This window comes from Leiobunum rupestre, chromosome 9 (genome assembly GCF_980474605.1).
Source record: "Leiobunum rupestre chromosome 9, qqLeiRupe1.1.hap1, whole genome shotgun sequence".
NCBI classification, from domain to species: domain Eukaryota; kingdom Metazoa; phylum Arthropoda; class Arachnida; order Opiliones; family Sclerosomatidae; genus Leiobunum; species Leiobunum rupestre.
In genome coordinates this window covers 14,919,455-14,934,368 of record NC_143392.1, presented here as the reverse complement: position 1 = coordinate 14,934,368, position 14,914 = coordinate 14,919,455, and the positions used below count along the sequence as shown (strand labels likewise).

The following is a 14,914-nucleotide window of genomic DNA, read 5'->3' as shown; positions in this document are numbered from 1 at the left end:
CTTATGATAGAAGTGTACATTTACGACGGTAAGGTTTTCTTATGATAGAAGTATCCATCTACGACGTAAAAGTTTTCTTATGATAGAAGTATCCATCTACGGCGTAAAAGTTTTCTTATGATAGAAGTATCCATCTACGACGTAAAAGTTTTCTTATGATAGAAGTATCCATCTACGACGTAAAAGTTTTCTTCTGATAGAAGTATCCATCTACCACGTAAAGGTTTTCTTATGATAGAAGAATCCATCTATATACGACGTAAAAGTTTTCTTATGATAGAAGTATCCATCTACGACGTAAAAGTTTTCTTATGATAGAAGTATCCATCTACGACGTAAAAGTTTTCTTATGATAGAAGTATCCATCTACGACGTAAAGGTTTTCTTATGATAGAAGTATCCATCTACGACGTAAAAGTTTTCTTATGATAGAAGTATCCATCTACGGCGTAAAAGTTTTCTTATGATAGAAGTGTACATTTACGACGGTAAGGTTTTCTTATGATAGAAGTATCCATCTACGATGTAAAAGTTTTCTTATGATAGAAGTATCCATCTACGGCGTAAAAGTTTTCTTATGATAGAAGTATCCATCTACGACGTAAACGTTTTCTTATGATAGAAGTATCCATCTACGACGTAAAAGTTTTCTTCTGATAGAAGTATCCATGTACCACGTAAAAGTTTTCTTATGATAGAAGAATCCATCTATATACGACGTAAAAGTTTTCTTATGATAGAAGTATCCATCTACGACGTAAAAGTTTTCTTATGATAGAAGTATCCATCTACGACGTAAAAGTTTTCTTATGATAGAAGTATTCATCTACGACGTAAAGGTTTTCTTATGATAGAAGTATCCATCTACGACGTAAAGGTTTTCTTATGATAGAAGTATCCATCTACGACGTAAAGGTTTTCTTATGATTGAAGTATCCATCTACGACGTAATAGTTTTCTTATGATAGAAGTATCCATCTACGACGTAAAAGTTTTCTTATGATAGAAGTATCCATCTACGACGTAATAGTTTTCTTATGATAGAAGTATCCATCTACGACGTAAAGGTTTTCTTATGATAGAAGTATCCATCTACGACGTAAAAGTTTTCTTATCATAGAAGTATCCATCTACGACGTAAAAGTTTTCTTATGATAGAAGTATCCATCTACGACGTAAAGGTTTTCTTATGATAGAAGTATCCATCTACGACGTAAAAGTTTTCTTATGATAGAAGTATTCATCTACGACCTAGAAAATATCTTACGAGAGAAGTATCCATGTACGACGCCAAACCGCGGAAGCATAGATTTAAAATAAAATCCTTTATTGCGCAGTTAGAAATATTTAATTGGTTACGCACGTTTTTTTTATTTTTAGTGCCTGACGAAGACTCGTGCGATCGAGTCGAAACGTACGTAGCACGCAAATTAAATATTTCAAATTGTGCAATAGTGAATTTTATTTTAAAACTTAGTTGTATCTAGGAGCAACAAACACAACACCCCACACAAGGAGAACGCAACCCGTCAAAAGTCGTGGATTTTCTTGTGTACGTTTTTCATTGGCTAGACGCTTTAGCGCCTGCTGCCGTCGGAGGGGGAAAATTCAGAAATTGTCTCTCCCCCCGCCCGTAAAACGTTCAACGTAAAGGCTCGTGACGCTCGTCCAATGAAATTCGTACACAACCCTTGGTTAGCGTGTTTAAAGGCTAGCTGCGTTCTCCTTGTGTTTGTTGCTCCTAGGTTGTATGTACAAGGCTTAGCCAGTTTTCCATAGTACAATATACTTATTTATCAACCAAAGTTTCCCGATTAATTAGTTTTAGAATGTCCCTTTTAATAACAAATTTTGCTACGGACTACATTGAAAAATCCGACATGCGTACAATTGATTTAAGAAATCCTGAAATCAACTTGAATTTCCCGAAATCGGGGCGAAAATCGGATTGAAAACATCGAAATCAGCCAAAAAAAAGCCAAAAATCAACACGAAAATTTCGTTCCGAAATCTCAAAATCAGTTTCTGAATTCTGAAATAATTTTGAGGGTCCAAATCCCGTTCGCAATATTTGCGAATATCGGACCCCTCCCTAGACCGTATGTGTTTTAAGGGAATAGCATAGTGCTCAGTATAGGACTATGAACACTTCTATGTTCGATAAATACTATAATCTTCTTAAAATACTTTAAAAAACAACGGTAATAAATCTACTGTACAGCCATCACGGAAATTCTTATACAGGGTGTCAGCCTCAGCCGTGGTCCATCCTCGGTACTTCTCCTAGTGCACTAGAGTGCTGCGGGTCGAACACTTCTACAGGCGCTGGTATTACCAAAATAGACCAATGGCATAATTAGAAGCGCATCTTTATCCAATAGCCCGAAAAAGCATTTGTAAGATGCGCTTCTAATTATCCCATTGGTCTATATTTAGACTAGGAAAAGTACCGAGGCTGGACGACGGCTGAGGCTTCCAATTCTCCCATTGGTCTATTTTTGGCCTACCAGCGCCTGTAGAAGTGCTCCACCCGCAGCACTCTGGTGTACTAGGAGAAGTACCGAGGCTGGACCACGGCTGAGGCTTCCACCCTGTATATAATGCCCTAAAAATATATTTTACAATAATTACAAAAATACCATATAAAATGAAAACGCTTTCAATCTGAATCTTCACGAGTGTTTGAGAATCTCAGCGAACAACGCTAACAAAAGGCGTCTTACGCAAGCACTGATAAGCAGTGATGGGCACTCTCCTCTCATCGTGAGATCAGTGAGAGCAATTGAGAGGAGGTGAGATGCTCTAAGCTTACAATGGAGAGAAGCGTGAGATGAGTTTCCAAGCTATGAATTTAAGTGAGAGGAGAGTGAGTGGAAATAATATTTTTCAAAGAATGTATTTGGAGTGTGAGCGAGTTTAATTTAATTAGTGAAATGCTATGAGAGGAGATCAGCTAAAAAGTTAGTTTGCGGTGGTGAGAGGAGGTGAGTTTGAGTTTAGATGTAAGAAAACCAAAACAAAGGAAATATAAAAACATGACCTTCTTGGAAAAAATTATGTTACTTTGGCCAATAACAAAACCCAAACAGACAATAACACAATATTCTGACGTTAGAAGGCTATAAAGGAGTTAAATACAGTAAATCTAATGTGGCCATCGGCCAGTGATGGTCGTTTTTCTACCCCTATGAGAACAGTTTGAGAATCTGAGAGGAGGTGAGATGCGCAAAACTTCAAAAGGAGAGGAGCCTGAGAGGAGTTTCACAAAGTTCACATTTCAGAGAGGAGATTGAAAGGAGTGGTTTTATGACTTCCATAAACGGAAAAGAGCGTGAGATGAGATCAGATTTTTCAACAAAACTAGCGGGAGTGTGCGCGAGTTTAAAATAATTAGCCAAATTCGATGAGAGGAGATAAGATAAAAGTTAGTTTACGGTGGTTAGAGGAGATGAGTTTGAGTTTAAAATATTAGAAACGGGAATGAGGTGGAGTGAGAGTTATCACAAAGTTTTGAAAAATGCCCATCACTGCTGATAAGGGCCAGGTCTAGATCCATTCTCTGCCTATAAGTGAACAATCAAGCTAGGAGGTACAAGCGTAGAGGGCGGGCTCAAAAACGGTCATGATAGCGAAGAAGAATCGTGACTTTTGGACGGCCAAAACTGGCAAAGAGGAGAGACAAAGATTCTTGGAAAAAGAAAAATAGATGGGGAGCGTAGTTTGTCAATGAGAAGTTGTCGAGAGGCGAGGCGAAAAACGGAGAATGAGGAAAAGAAAAAATTTCGGAAAAAGTTGTAGATAAGAAGATGGATGGTTTATCTAAGGCGATGTAGCTAAAGATTTCTTCGATTTAGTCAGGCGTTTTGCGCCGGGGCTTTTAAAAGAGGGAACCTTTCCTGTATAGGTGTGTTGTTCTTAAATCTCTATTCATCGTGGCGTTGCAGATCCATAAGGCTTACGAACAAAAGAAATATAAAAAAATAGTCCGAAATCTCTTCCCTTTTCTCCGATAAAAAAGCGTCGATCTCCCTCCCTCCATCGACGGTGATGCTGGGAAGCCCGTTTACGGGGGCAGCGTCGAGGACATCAGGAAGCGGACGGCGTCAAGAGCTAGAAAAGAAAGAATTGGAACATAAACACGGAGTGTACTTAACGTCGTACAACCGAATGCACTTTGAAGTTGGTTTGCCCGTATTGGTTGATATAAGCCGGGATAAACAGAGTCTCTTCCGGGACAATGCCTAAAGAGCATTTTGTTCGGTTTCCCTAACGTTAAACGAAGATGGATTGCCGTAGTCGCGCTCGCCAGACGTGTTTAGACTACGAAATCAATATCACTTTTACATTACTAGATAAAGTATGTCCGGTTTCGTTTGGGTCTTAAGATATGCAAATATCGTGTTGTGTGACGCGAGTAGAATACGTAAAAATTTCCCAAACAAATTTATTTCCCACAAGATATGGCGAATATTCATATATACATACAAGGTCTAATTAAAATAGTAACACTATAGAGTGATGTAGGAATCCATATCTCTACTTGGAATTCTTATCCTGCCGTATCGCGTATGGTAAGATCACTCTGACGGCTTTGGCCCCGCCCATTGAGTTGGGAATAGATAGAGGTACAACTAAATCTGGCTGGCGCGGGACCAATTTCATTCAATAAGGAGACTTTATCAACTTTATCGTTCTACCGTGGCGGCATCTGTCTCTAGTGGTGGCAACTATATTGCAATTGAATTTTTCGCGAATCTGATGCGAAATTGAAATGTATCATTTCTCGTAACGAACAAACCTTTGAAGTTGTTAAAAATAATTTTATTCTGTCAACACGATCCTTTTTAACTCAAGTTACGGTGAGTTAGCTAATAATTATTTATTTTTAGCCATATAACTTTACAAAATATAGATAGCGCTACCACCTAATTATAAAGATTAATTTCGTACAGTATTATTAGAACAGGTCCCGCGTAACCATGGCAATCTTAATTGTTATTCTAGCAGTACCATTCCCAATTCAATGGCCCCGCCTACGATACAAAAAATCCCCTCTGCGCACGCCCCCTCTCACGTTGTTATTGGTTAAGTTAACATAGTGACGTCAAAAAAACCGTCAGCCACATCGAGACGAATCTGCCGCGATTAGCATTCCAAGTAGAAGTATGGATTCCTGCGTGATGAAATAACGAGTAAATTGACCTAAGTGACTTACAAAAAAATTAACTCTAAATAGTCAATCTCTGTTATACGTGAGATAAAAAATTAAGGAGGTTAATTAATCAGAAACGTGAGAAGTACATTAATTAAATCGCGATACGTATAAGAAAGGTAAATTAATGAGAAATCCCGGGCGAAAGATGTTAAGAATTCCAGTCTGAATAAAATAATTTTCTTTTAAAGCTAACAAATTGGAAAGTCCCCGGTAAAATTTAATCAATAAAATCCCCTTTTCTTGCAGAGTAGTTTTTCCACTAGCGTTTTTTTTTTCCTCTAATCCATCGTTCTCTTTTCTTGGCACTATTTGGTCGGGTGTGGAAATCAAATGCGATGCTATATATATTGGAATTGTTGCAGGCGCTGGAGTGGCGGCCCGGATGCCTGTCAAACATACGTGCGAGGCAATCAATATGAAGGAATTAGCGGGACTGCAGCCAGAATGCGGAGGAGGCTACAGCGACGACGGGACGCAACGCTCCTCGTCTCAATCGACCTCGCATTACCACGGAGGACCCTCCGGATACTTCACCCGCATCGGTAAGCATCGATTTCGATTCGCGACAACAAGGTTTACATTTCGACTTTCAACTGAGAAAAGTGCGCCGACTTTACCCGCTTTACCGACTTTGACGGTGCTGTCAGGTGCGTAAACGATGGACTTTTCTCCGTTGTAGTCCTGATAAGGGCTCTTCGTATAAGGGTGCCCAGTGTATGGGTCTGGTTTCAAAAAGAAAAGCCCAGGGCTTTTTAACTTTCGCTTCTTAGATAGCTCGCAAATTTGATTTTGTTATATGAAAACTTACCGTTCTTAGACAGACCAATAAAAATTTAAGAAATTTCGCGATAAATATTACATAAAACATGACGATAGTTGTGCAATTTTATTTCAAGGCTAAAATTCAAAACAATTTAAATGCTGAATAAAAATTTGTAATTTGAAATATTTTAGATACTAAAATTAATACGGGGTTTCAGAAAGGCAATTTAATTAAGAAATTAATGGGATACCTTCTAACTAGTTTATTAAAAGAATATCCCAATCAGAAAAAAAAGGCATTAATTTAACAACTTCCTTAAATTCTGTACACCGATTACAACGAGTACACCCTTTGGTAGTGCTAATTCTGTAATCGATTACGTAATCACTTTAGTACTGGAAAAGCTACGGTCCTGTACACCGATTACTCATAGTGGTCAGCCCCTCGATTTAAATCCATTCTAAAAGTAAAAAACATCTGAAAAATATAAGTATAAATATACCAGCTAGGCTAATACTCAAGGCAACACCTTAAAAAAAATTTTTTTCGGGGGAAAAATGTAAACAAAGAAATATACCGGTTAATATTTCGGAAAATGATTAAAAAACATGTATTGTTCGTAAAATTTGCGCTTTTTATCGAAAAAAACGTCGTTTTTCCGTTTAGTTTTACAAATTTATCAAAAAAATTAATCGTTTAATACAGAAATATAAATTACTTGATCAAAACGTTTTACGAATAATTTTGAGAGCTTTATCTATTGAATAAAAGTTAACCATCCCCGACCTCTACCGTTAACCTCTACAAGTTTTTACGGGAAAGGGAAACCGAAGAACTCGGGAGAAACCCCTTTAAACCGTGGGGAGAGAACTTGCAAACTCAACGCGGAAGGAGTGGTTCCAAGTTTTCACTTTTAAATGCCTCGAATACTGAGAAGATTCTTCAAAAATAACAAAAGATGAAATGAATAATATAACTTTACAATAGAATCCCCCAGGCAGTCGAAATTTCAATTCCCTCGAAACATTTTATTAGAAAATTCCATATTTATAAGAGCTAAATCAAACCCAATTCCCTCGGAATAGAATTCCCGTTTTATTCCATATTTTGTCGAAAGACGATAGGAACGAACTCTCGATTTGTTCCCCGGCGGCGAATAGACTATTTTACTCCACCCTTCTACGGAGGCAACCATCTACGCCTTTATCGCGTTGAAAAGGGATAAAATGGCGACGTCCTACGAAGATAAAATGGCGGGAAAAATAAATGACCATTCCCTTCCAGGAATCTTCTTTTCTCTAGTTAATGTTTAGACTGGGAAGCCGTGTTTAGATAAGAGCAAAATTCGATCTTAGGAAAGAGGATGCTTATACGGAGAAGCGACGTCACTTCGTAGAACCGGTGCTAGGAAAATAATCTCTTTCCGCCTTAGATAATAGTACCAAGTCAAGAGGCCATCGAGCCGTTCCGGAAAACTTCGTAACGCTTCAATACCGTCTTCGGTAAATACGGGAAAGAAAAGTTGGATAAGGCAAATCGGATACGACGCAAAATCGCGAGTAACCGCGACTGGCTAAAGGGAAAGAGGAAACGGAATCGTCATAAAACAAAAGAACGAGACTGGAATATAACAAAAATAAGTGAACTCGGAGGGAGGGCTGGCAATGGGGGTAGCGTCTCTCAAAGAGAAACGAGCCGGGGTTGTAAAACGAAAGAAATGTAAAAGGAAATATTCTTTGGTAATTGAAATGCTAGTCGCGATCTTTTCTCAATATAAAACGGGGCGACCAACGTCTCAGTTTTATTTTCTCTTGAACAGAGAAAGAGAGAGAGAGAGAGAGGGATAGCGACAGAGAGAGAGAGAGAGAGAGAGAGAGGGATAGCGAGAGAGAGAGAGAGAGAGAGAGGGATAGCGAGAGAGAGAGAAAGCCCTTGTTCCGCGGCAAAAGCTCGTAAAGTAAAAAAAGAAAATACCCAAAACGAAGCTGGAAAAAGCCTTCCAGCACAAAGTTACTATATATATATATATATATATATATATATATATATATTTAATACCTTTTCTGGGCGATACCTATCGTAAAAAAGAAACTAAAAAAAAGAGGTAACGCGCGAAGAAATTCGGACCGTTTTTTTAAAAAAGGGGGAAGGAATAGAGTGGGCAGTTGCCCCCCCCCAACCTACAACTTTTCCCATTACAAAGGTGAAGCTGGGGCTCCGAGTATAGCCGGGTTTTGTAGCCCTTCGATTACGAGACGTCGTGTTTCCGCTCGTGTCCAGCGGCGATAGTGCTAATGGGTCTTTTGGTCAGAGGCAGATACGAGGTGGACGGTGGATGAATTCTCGACGCCAGTTCTCCGAGGGAATGGACAGTGGTCGTCTCTTCTTTCTTATTGACCGGAAGAATGGTCATTAACTTATATATCGCGATACAAGTCGAGTCGCGCTAATTCGAGAGACTGACTTGCTCTGTTGCTGCATTACCCGAAGTATATAAAATACCTCTTGCGAGAGAAGAATACATTTAAAACATTAAAATGAAACAGGTACTTTCGTATGTTCGACGCAGTTCTCAACGCGAGCTAATTACCCGACAAATCGCGTACGCCGTATCACGCCCTAATATTTAACGCGTGTATGTAAAATGTCCAAATTAAACTTCGTAGGGATATTTAATTATCTATAGCACCACCTTTTCTCTATGTCCCTTACGAAAATGGTGGATAAATTTTGATCCAATATTGTTGTATAAAATTTTTATCAAATATTGTTTTATCAAAATTAGATTCAATATTGTTTTATCAAAATTTTGTCAAATATTTTTTATCAAAATTTTATAAAATCCGGACTGCTAGATTTTATAAAATTAGGATCAAATTTGAATAAAAAATATTTGATTAAATTATATTTCGATCAAATAACGCGTCTTTTCGTAAGATATATATTTCTATTGAAATTTTTATATTAGTAAAATTTCATCAAATTCTGATATGTTATTTTAGCAAGTAAAATATAAGCAAATGGTATTTCATAAAATAAATATTATTAAAATTCTGATCAAATGTTATTTGATCAAGTTTTTTATTTCGATAAAAAATATTTGACAAAATTTTCATAAAACAATATTTAATTAAACATTTATAACCATGTGATCGGTCCAATTTTGGATAAAAAGTATTTGAACAAATTTGGATGAAAAATATTTGAACAAATTTGGATGAAAAATATTTGAACAAATTTGGATGAAAAATATTTGAACAAATTTGGATGAAAAATATTTGAACAAATTTGGATGAAAAATATTTGAACAAATTTGGATGAAAAATATTTGAACAAATTTGGATGAAAAATATTTGAACAAATTTGGATGAAAAATATTTGAACAAATTTTGATAAAAAATATTTGAAAAATTTTTGATAAAAAATATATGGACAAATTTTGATAAAAAATATTTGAAAAATTTTTGATAAAAAATATATGGACAAATTTTGATATAAAATATTTGCTCAACCATTTCCGTAAGGGTATTTCACCCGTCACTAGTTTTGCTTCCAAATCGTATTTTGGAAAAGCAAAAGAGAGTCAGCTAAAATCGATGCTTCAAGCAAAAAAAAAACAAACTAGCGTGATAGGATAGATGAATAGACAAATTACTTATTTGGTTCTAGCAGGACAATTAATCTACGTATTGTTTGGGAAAATCTCAAGTTATAATCCTTATATCCGACAAAACCCCAACGCCAAGAATATAATCAATGATAATGGTAGAAAAACCCGGAATAAGTGGCGAGTGGACAAATGGGTTGAGTCAGCAAGAACGCGGTAGCCCTGGTGCAAGTACCAATTGGGAGCAACGCCTATAAAGCAATTCCCCGGAAAATGGTTCCCCTTCTAGTCCCGGAAGGATCAAAATACTTTATCGCCTTACGCCATAGACACTCGGTTATAACAGCGACTAAGAGGGGGAATAGGGTGGGCAGGGTGGGCGGAATCGTACCAGCGTGGGCGAACGAAGGACATGAGAGAGAGACGGAGAACGGGAGAGGGAAGAGAAGACCCCAAAAGAGGCAAGTGTGTCCGCGGTTGTAAAAAGAAAAGCTGGTCCGAGCCAGGATTCGTCGCCCTGGATTTCCTGGGCTGCGGCAATCTAACCGGATTGTTTCTACCGCCAACTTCTTTAATGTCCTTATAAAAGGAAGAAGCGCCAAAGCCTAGGACTCCTTCCCGAATGAGCCAATTTCGAGATTCCCTCCACCCTTGCCTCGTCTCCTCATTCTCCATTTCTCCTTCTTATTGCCTCGGATCAATCCAGGCCGACCCCCTCCAAATTTAATGCTATCATCTCGTTAAACCGTATCCGATTTCGTGTATTAAACTGTTCCTTCTCTCAGTTCTAGAAAAGCGAGAAAAAATATATACGTAGGTTGACCATTACATTCCGCAAGATCCTTAGCGTGTCGCAATCAAGCCTGTCTTTTATTACTATTGTCTTTGTTAGATCTAATTCCCCAAATTGTCTCTAGGGATTTCAAAACTCGTTCTTCTATTTTGTAGTTGGTTTGTTCCTTAAACCATTCCGTATCGAGATTTTCTAAAATAAATCCCTTTGTTAAATTAATGTACGAACTATCGGAAACAGATTTGGCGGTCGGTTAATTTCTGTAAATTAACTTCACCCTGGACACTAGTGTATTGCGTTTGGAACACTTCTACAGGCGTTTGTAGGCCAAATTTCTTCCGTACGTTTTTAACATTTTCGTCGAAATATAGAGCTTTTTCCCTCGCCATTTTAAGCCACTTTTCTTCACATTTGACATCGGGGAGAAAAATTTAAAACCTAGGCCCAAAAATCAAAGGAAAATACCAACCAAAACAATAGGATCTAGCTGAGAATATTTGAAGATTCTGGGCGTCAGAAAAATATTGTTACGGGGACGTTATTTTTGGGAAATACCTTTTCGAAGTCTAGAAGGTATTACTCGTTATATAACGGACGACAGTCCGTCTAAATATATTCCAGAAGAAAAGAACTAAGATAGAGTAACGATTTTTCATCATCGTGTTGTGTAAACCTTTTTCTCTATTCAGGCAAATTCCATTTCACGCCAAAAAATAAAACCAAAAAAGAATTCCCTAATATTTTAGAGCAAAGGAAGAATATTGTAGTATGAAAATTATATGTTTTGGTTTACGAAACGAATTTTATGACAAAGGGAAAAAATAGTAAAATCACCAAGAATATGAACCTTATTCCCCCGATGAATCCCGAAAGAAAAACCACGCCCCTACACCTTTCCGCGTTCAATCTTTCGGCTTACCTGTCGGTATATGAGGTAGATGCTCCGGTTAGACCCTTAAAACTTACGGTTTCGATCTTGAAGATCAAAATAAGAAGTATAAAATTTTTATCTTTTTTCTCCATTTTCCGTTTGAAATATGGTCGCCTCGTTTCGGTCCCATTGTAGTGCTAAATTCAGCGGCAATTCCCCCATTTCTCTCTTTAACGTTCAAAAAGATTTACGGGTCTTAATTTTTATTCGCTTACACTCCGACGAATCGAGAAACCACCTAATGATAACTTTCAGAAACTATCCTAAAAATATCGAAGTTTGTTTTATAAAATTTGAATGCCTAAAAACCTACTCACACGAGTCAAATTTCTTGCGAGTACAGTTCACTCGCTACACGAAACATTGGTGGGATTTCGTATGTTAACCAACGAAAGAAATTACTTATTATTCTTAAAGGGGAATTGTCACCAAAACCAAAATTTACGAGGTTTTTTAACAGTGTGTCAGAATTTATAGCCCGGTGTACCTAGTAACAGAGACCATACCACCGGATAGAAAATATATTAATGATTATGTTCCTGAAATTTTATAGTTATTGGAAAAGTATTTAAAAAGTTACGCTACTTTTTCCGCAACCTACATCAAACGGCTCCAAAAATTTAAGAAATCGCAATTGAACCTACGTGCAGCGCCAAAAGAATGAAGCGGAAAAAATTTGAGAAAGTGTGGCGTGTAAGGCATTTTAAAAACACGATAAACTCTAATCTACGAGTATAATTCGGTTGAAAATCCAAGGAGAATGTCGTAGCAGACGACAGTTCCGACCGAAAAACGAAAAAACCGTGGAAAATAATATTTCGTTCACGAGATGGCGCTGCAGGTAGGTTCAACCAAGCGGTTCTAAGATTCTCGAGTCGGGGGATAAAACACGAAATTTGGTTGCTAATAATAAATCAATTAATACTGGAAATATCAACATGAAATTTTTTGTATAACCATTTTCGGACGTCTTCTATCCATTTAAATGGTTTTTAACCAATTTTAGGGTGGTGACAATTCCCCTTTAAACTACTTCCTCTACTACTACAAAATATGACAATTTACATAAATAAAGGTATTTTGTATACATTTTAACAATTAGTTTTGTTCTATAACAGGATGTGTATGAAAATTATTAGTATTAAATATTTGAAGCTAAGTCTCCGTCAGAAATAAACGGGCAGTTCATTAAAATTGGGTCAATAAATGCGTTTGTGAAAATATTTTATTCATTCACACCGAGAAAATCGGTTTGCGATTCATGTTGACCAACAATAGGCCTTAACTCGAAAGCTACCGCTAGGGGAAGAAGTTGACTTATCGCGTTGGCATACTTGGAGCCAAATATTGATAACTCGTCTACGTCAAATATAAGACGAACGGTATACACACGATTAATAATTCAGAACGGGTCCAAATATTTGGGAACAAACAATGTCCATCATAATTTGAAAGCCACGCGGGGGAAAGAGGGCTTAATTGTCGGCTGAATATTAATATTTTGTTCTGGGCTTTTGTTGCGATGCCGTACACTAAGACGAAGACACTCATCCATACGCCACACCCTACGACATTCTACCTGTTCCTACCAACCATCACCACCACCATCACAAAAACCAACTCCCCGAGTACCCCAACAACGAAGATCCGAGGGAAACATTCGCTCGCAAAGTCAGAGAGTCCAAATCCAACAACATTTACTCCACCCACAGGCAGGTACGCTCAAACACTTTCTTCGCATGCGTACCACCAAAAACAATAATGCACTGCACGAATGCCAGCCTACGTGCTTTACCTATTCGTTCAAATAACGCTATTTTACATGGTGCTTTTCCTACTATAAAATAATTAAAAAACTTTATATATAGTAGAAAATATACCATGAATTTTAAAGCATGAGGCTGTTGAGATAAATTTTCACAAAATTTGATGCATGCTTGCCTGTGGGATTTTTACCACTACATTTAGCGTAGTATTTATTTAGACAAATAAACTAACGGACACGAATCATAAGCAAAAAACCCCTTCCTCAATTAGTACGCCAACGCTCCTAAGGAATAAAATCGCGAAACCTTTCCACCCAAATTACTAGCACATGCGTAAAAACATTGATTGTGAGCTAAGGATATTAGGCATATCGTTATTCACTTATTTTGGGTGGAAATATTTTCATTATCAGACACCGTAGCGCTACAAATTCCACTACTGTAAAAGATCAAGATTCGGGTCCATTAGTGTATTGGTCCAAGATGATACCACACAGATGTTTTCATATTAAATATAAATGTTTTCCACTGCAATTTTCTATCATTTGTTTCCTTTTACAATACCGCATTATCCTTAATGGAAAAGTTAAATTTAATATAACAATGAATCAGTCACACACGCGTGATTTACTATAAAATTTCAATAGAAAGCTATCAGAAATTTTTTCAACCTAGTTCAGCGAGTACATTAAGCGAGTAAGAATAGGAAAATTTTGGGACTATTAAGGTATGGCACGCTAAATTAACCCGATTCCCTATTGTGCACATCCATCGAAGAATAAATAAGCTGTCATCTTCGAGAAAAACCGCTTCATTAAATATCCCGACGAAATAAAATCAATAGCATACCGTCTATTATTATGAAAGAACTATAGTTATATAAAAGATATCCAAAAGTAGGCCAAGAAAGGCGTTGAGGATACTAAGTATATATTCCCAGGTCGACAAGAATGACATATACGAGTTTGAGAGGAGTCTCTTTAGAGGAGCTGACGCGACGTCTGGTGGATGTATATACAAGTAAAGCCACGTGAAAAATGTGGTTTAAAATTTCCATTAAAAACCACAAAGCAAATCTATGAAGATATTTCTTCTATAAACATAAAAAAAAAATAGTGTCCAGAAGAATGTTGGGGAGGCGGTAAAAAATATACCCCACTTTGTCATTTTATTGACTAAAGCTATTTTAAGAAAACTGGTGAACCAATAGAGTCGGGAAGAAATATTGGATCCCTCGCGTTATAAGGGCTTTTGGAAGGCGGTTGACTGTAAGGAGAAATGATAAAAAGGGAGGGGTAAGGCTGAAATAGCGCTGACAAGCGACTACCGTCGTTATTTTTAGTCTATATATATATATATATATATTTCTTTGTTAGAGCATCCATACTGGGGTCTATGCCTCTTCCGGAAAGAAAAAAAAAATGTAGCTTGAAAAGCCGTACTAAAACCAAAAATCTCTGCGCAAACTTTTAAAGGGTGGGAAAGAAGCTTTGCCAAAAAGCACTTTACGCGGTATAGGGGCATGCTATAGCGATTTCTTCAGAATGAGGCGTGGCCAGCACCAACGTTATAATAAAAATATAAAATTTCTTCCACTGGTGAGCAATATACAAAATGTATCGATCTTCGATATCGCTGCGAATATTTTTACCGCAGATATTTTTTTGGCGATTTATTCTCCTCTGCAATTAATAAAACCCCCTCAACACGAAAAAAAATGTGTTTCAGTTAAGAAAGGTGTCAAAGGAAACATTATTAGTTATTTAAATAACACTTTTGTAACATCAGTTCAGATTTTCATTACCAGACGTAGCTCACAATGTGGGCGTAGTAGAGGTT

The 14,914-nt window shown here is 37.2% G+C and overlaps 1 protein-coding gene across 3 annotated transcripts in view; it reads left to right on the top strand.

The window, feature by feature from the left end:
- LOC149926635 (cell adhesion molecule Dscam1-like) overlaps positions 1–14,914 on the top strand; it is a 129,776-nt gene that overhangs the window by 39,154 nt on the left and 75,708 nt on the right. For 2 of the 3 annotated variants that reach the window (XM_090159100.1, XM_090159099.1), the window contains exon 17: positions 5,578–5,757. In XM_090159100.1, the coding sequence (XP_090015226.1) occupies positions 5,578–5,757 (180 nt within the window). Of the gene's footprint in view, positions 1–5,577; positions 5,758–12,846; positions 13,026–14,914 lie in introns of all 3 variants that reach the window. The other variant, XM_090159098.1, reaches the window with a different exon arrangement.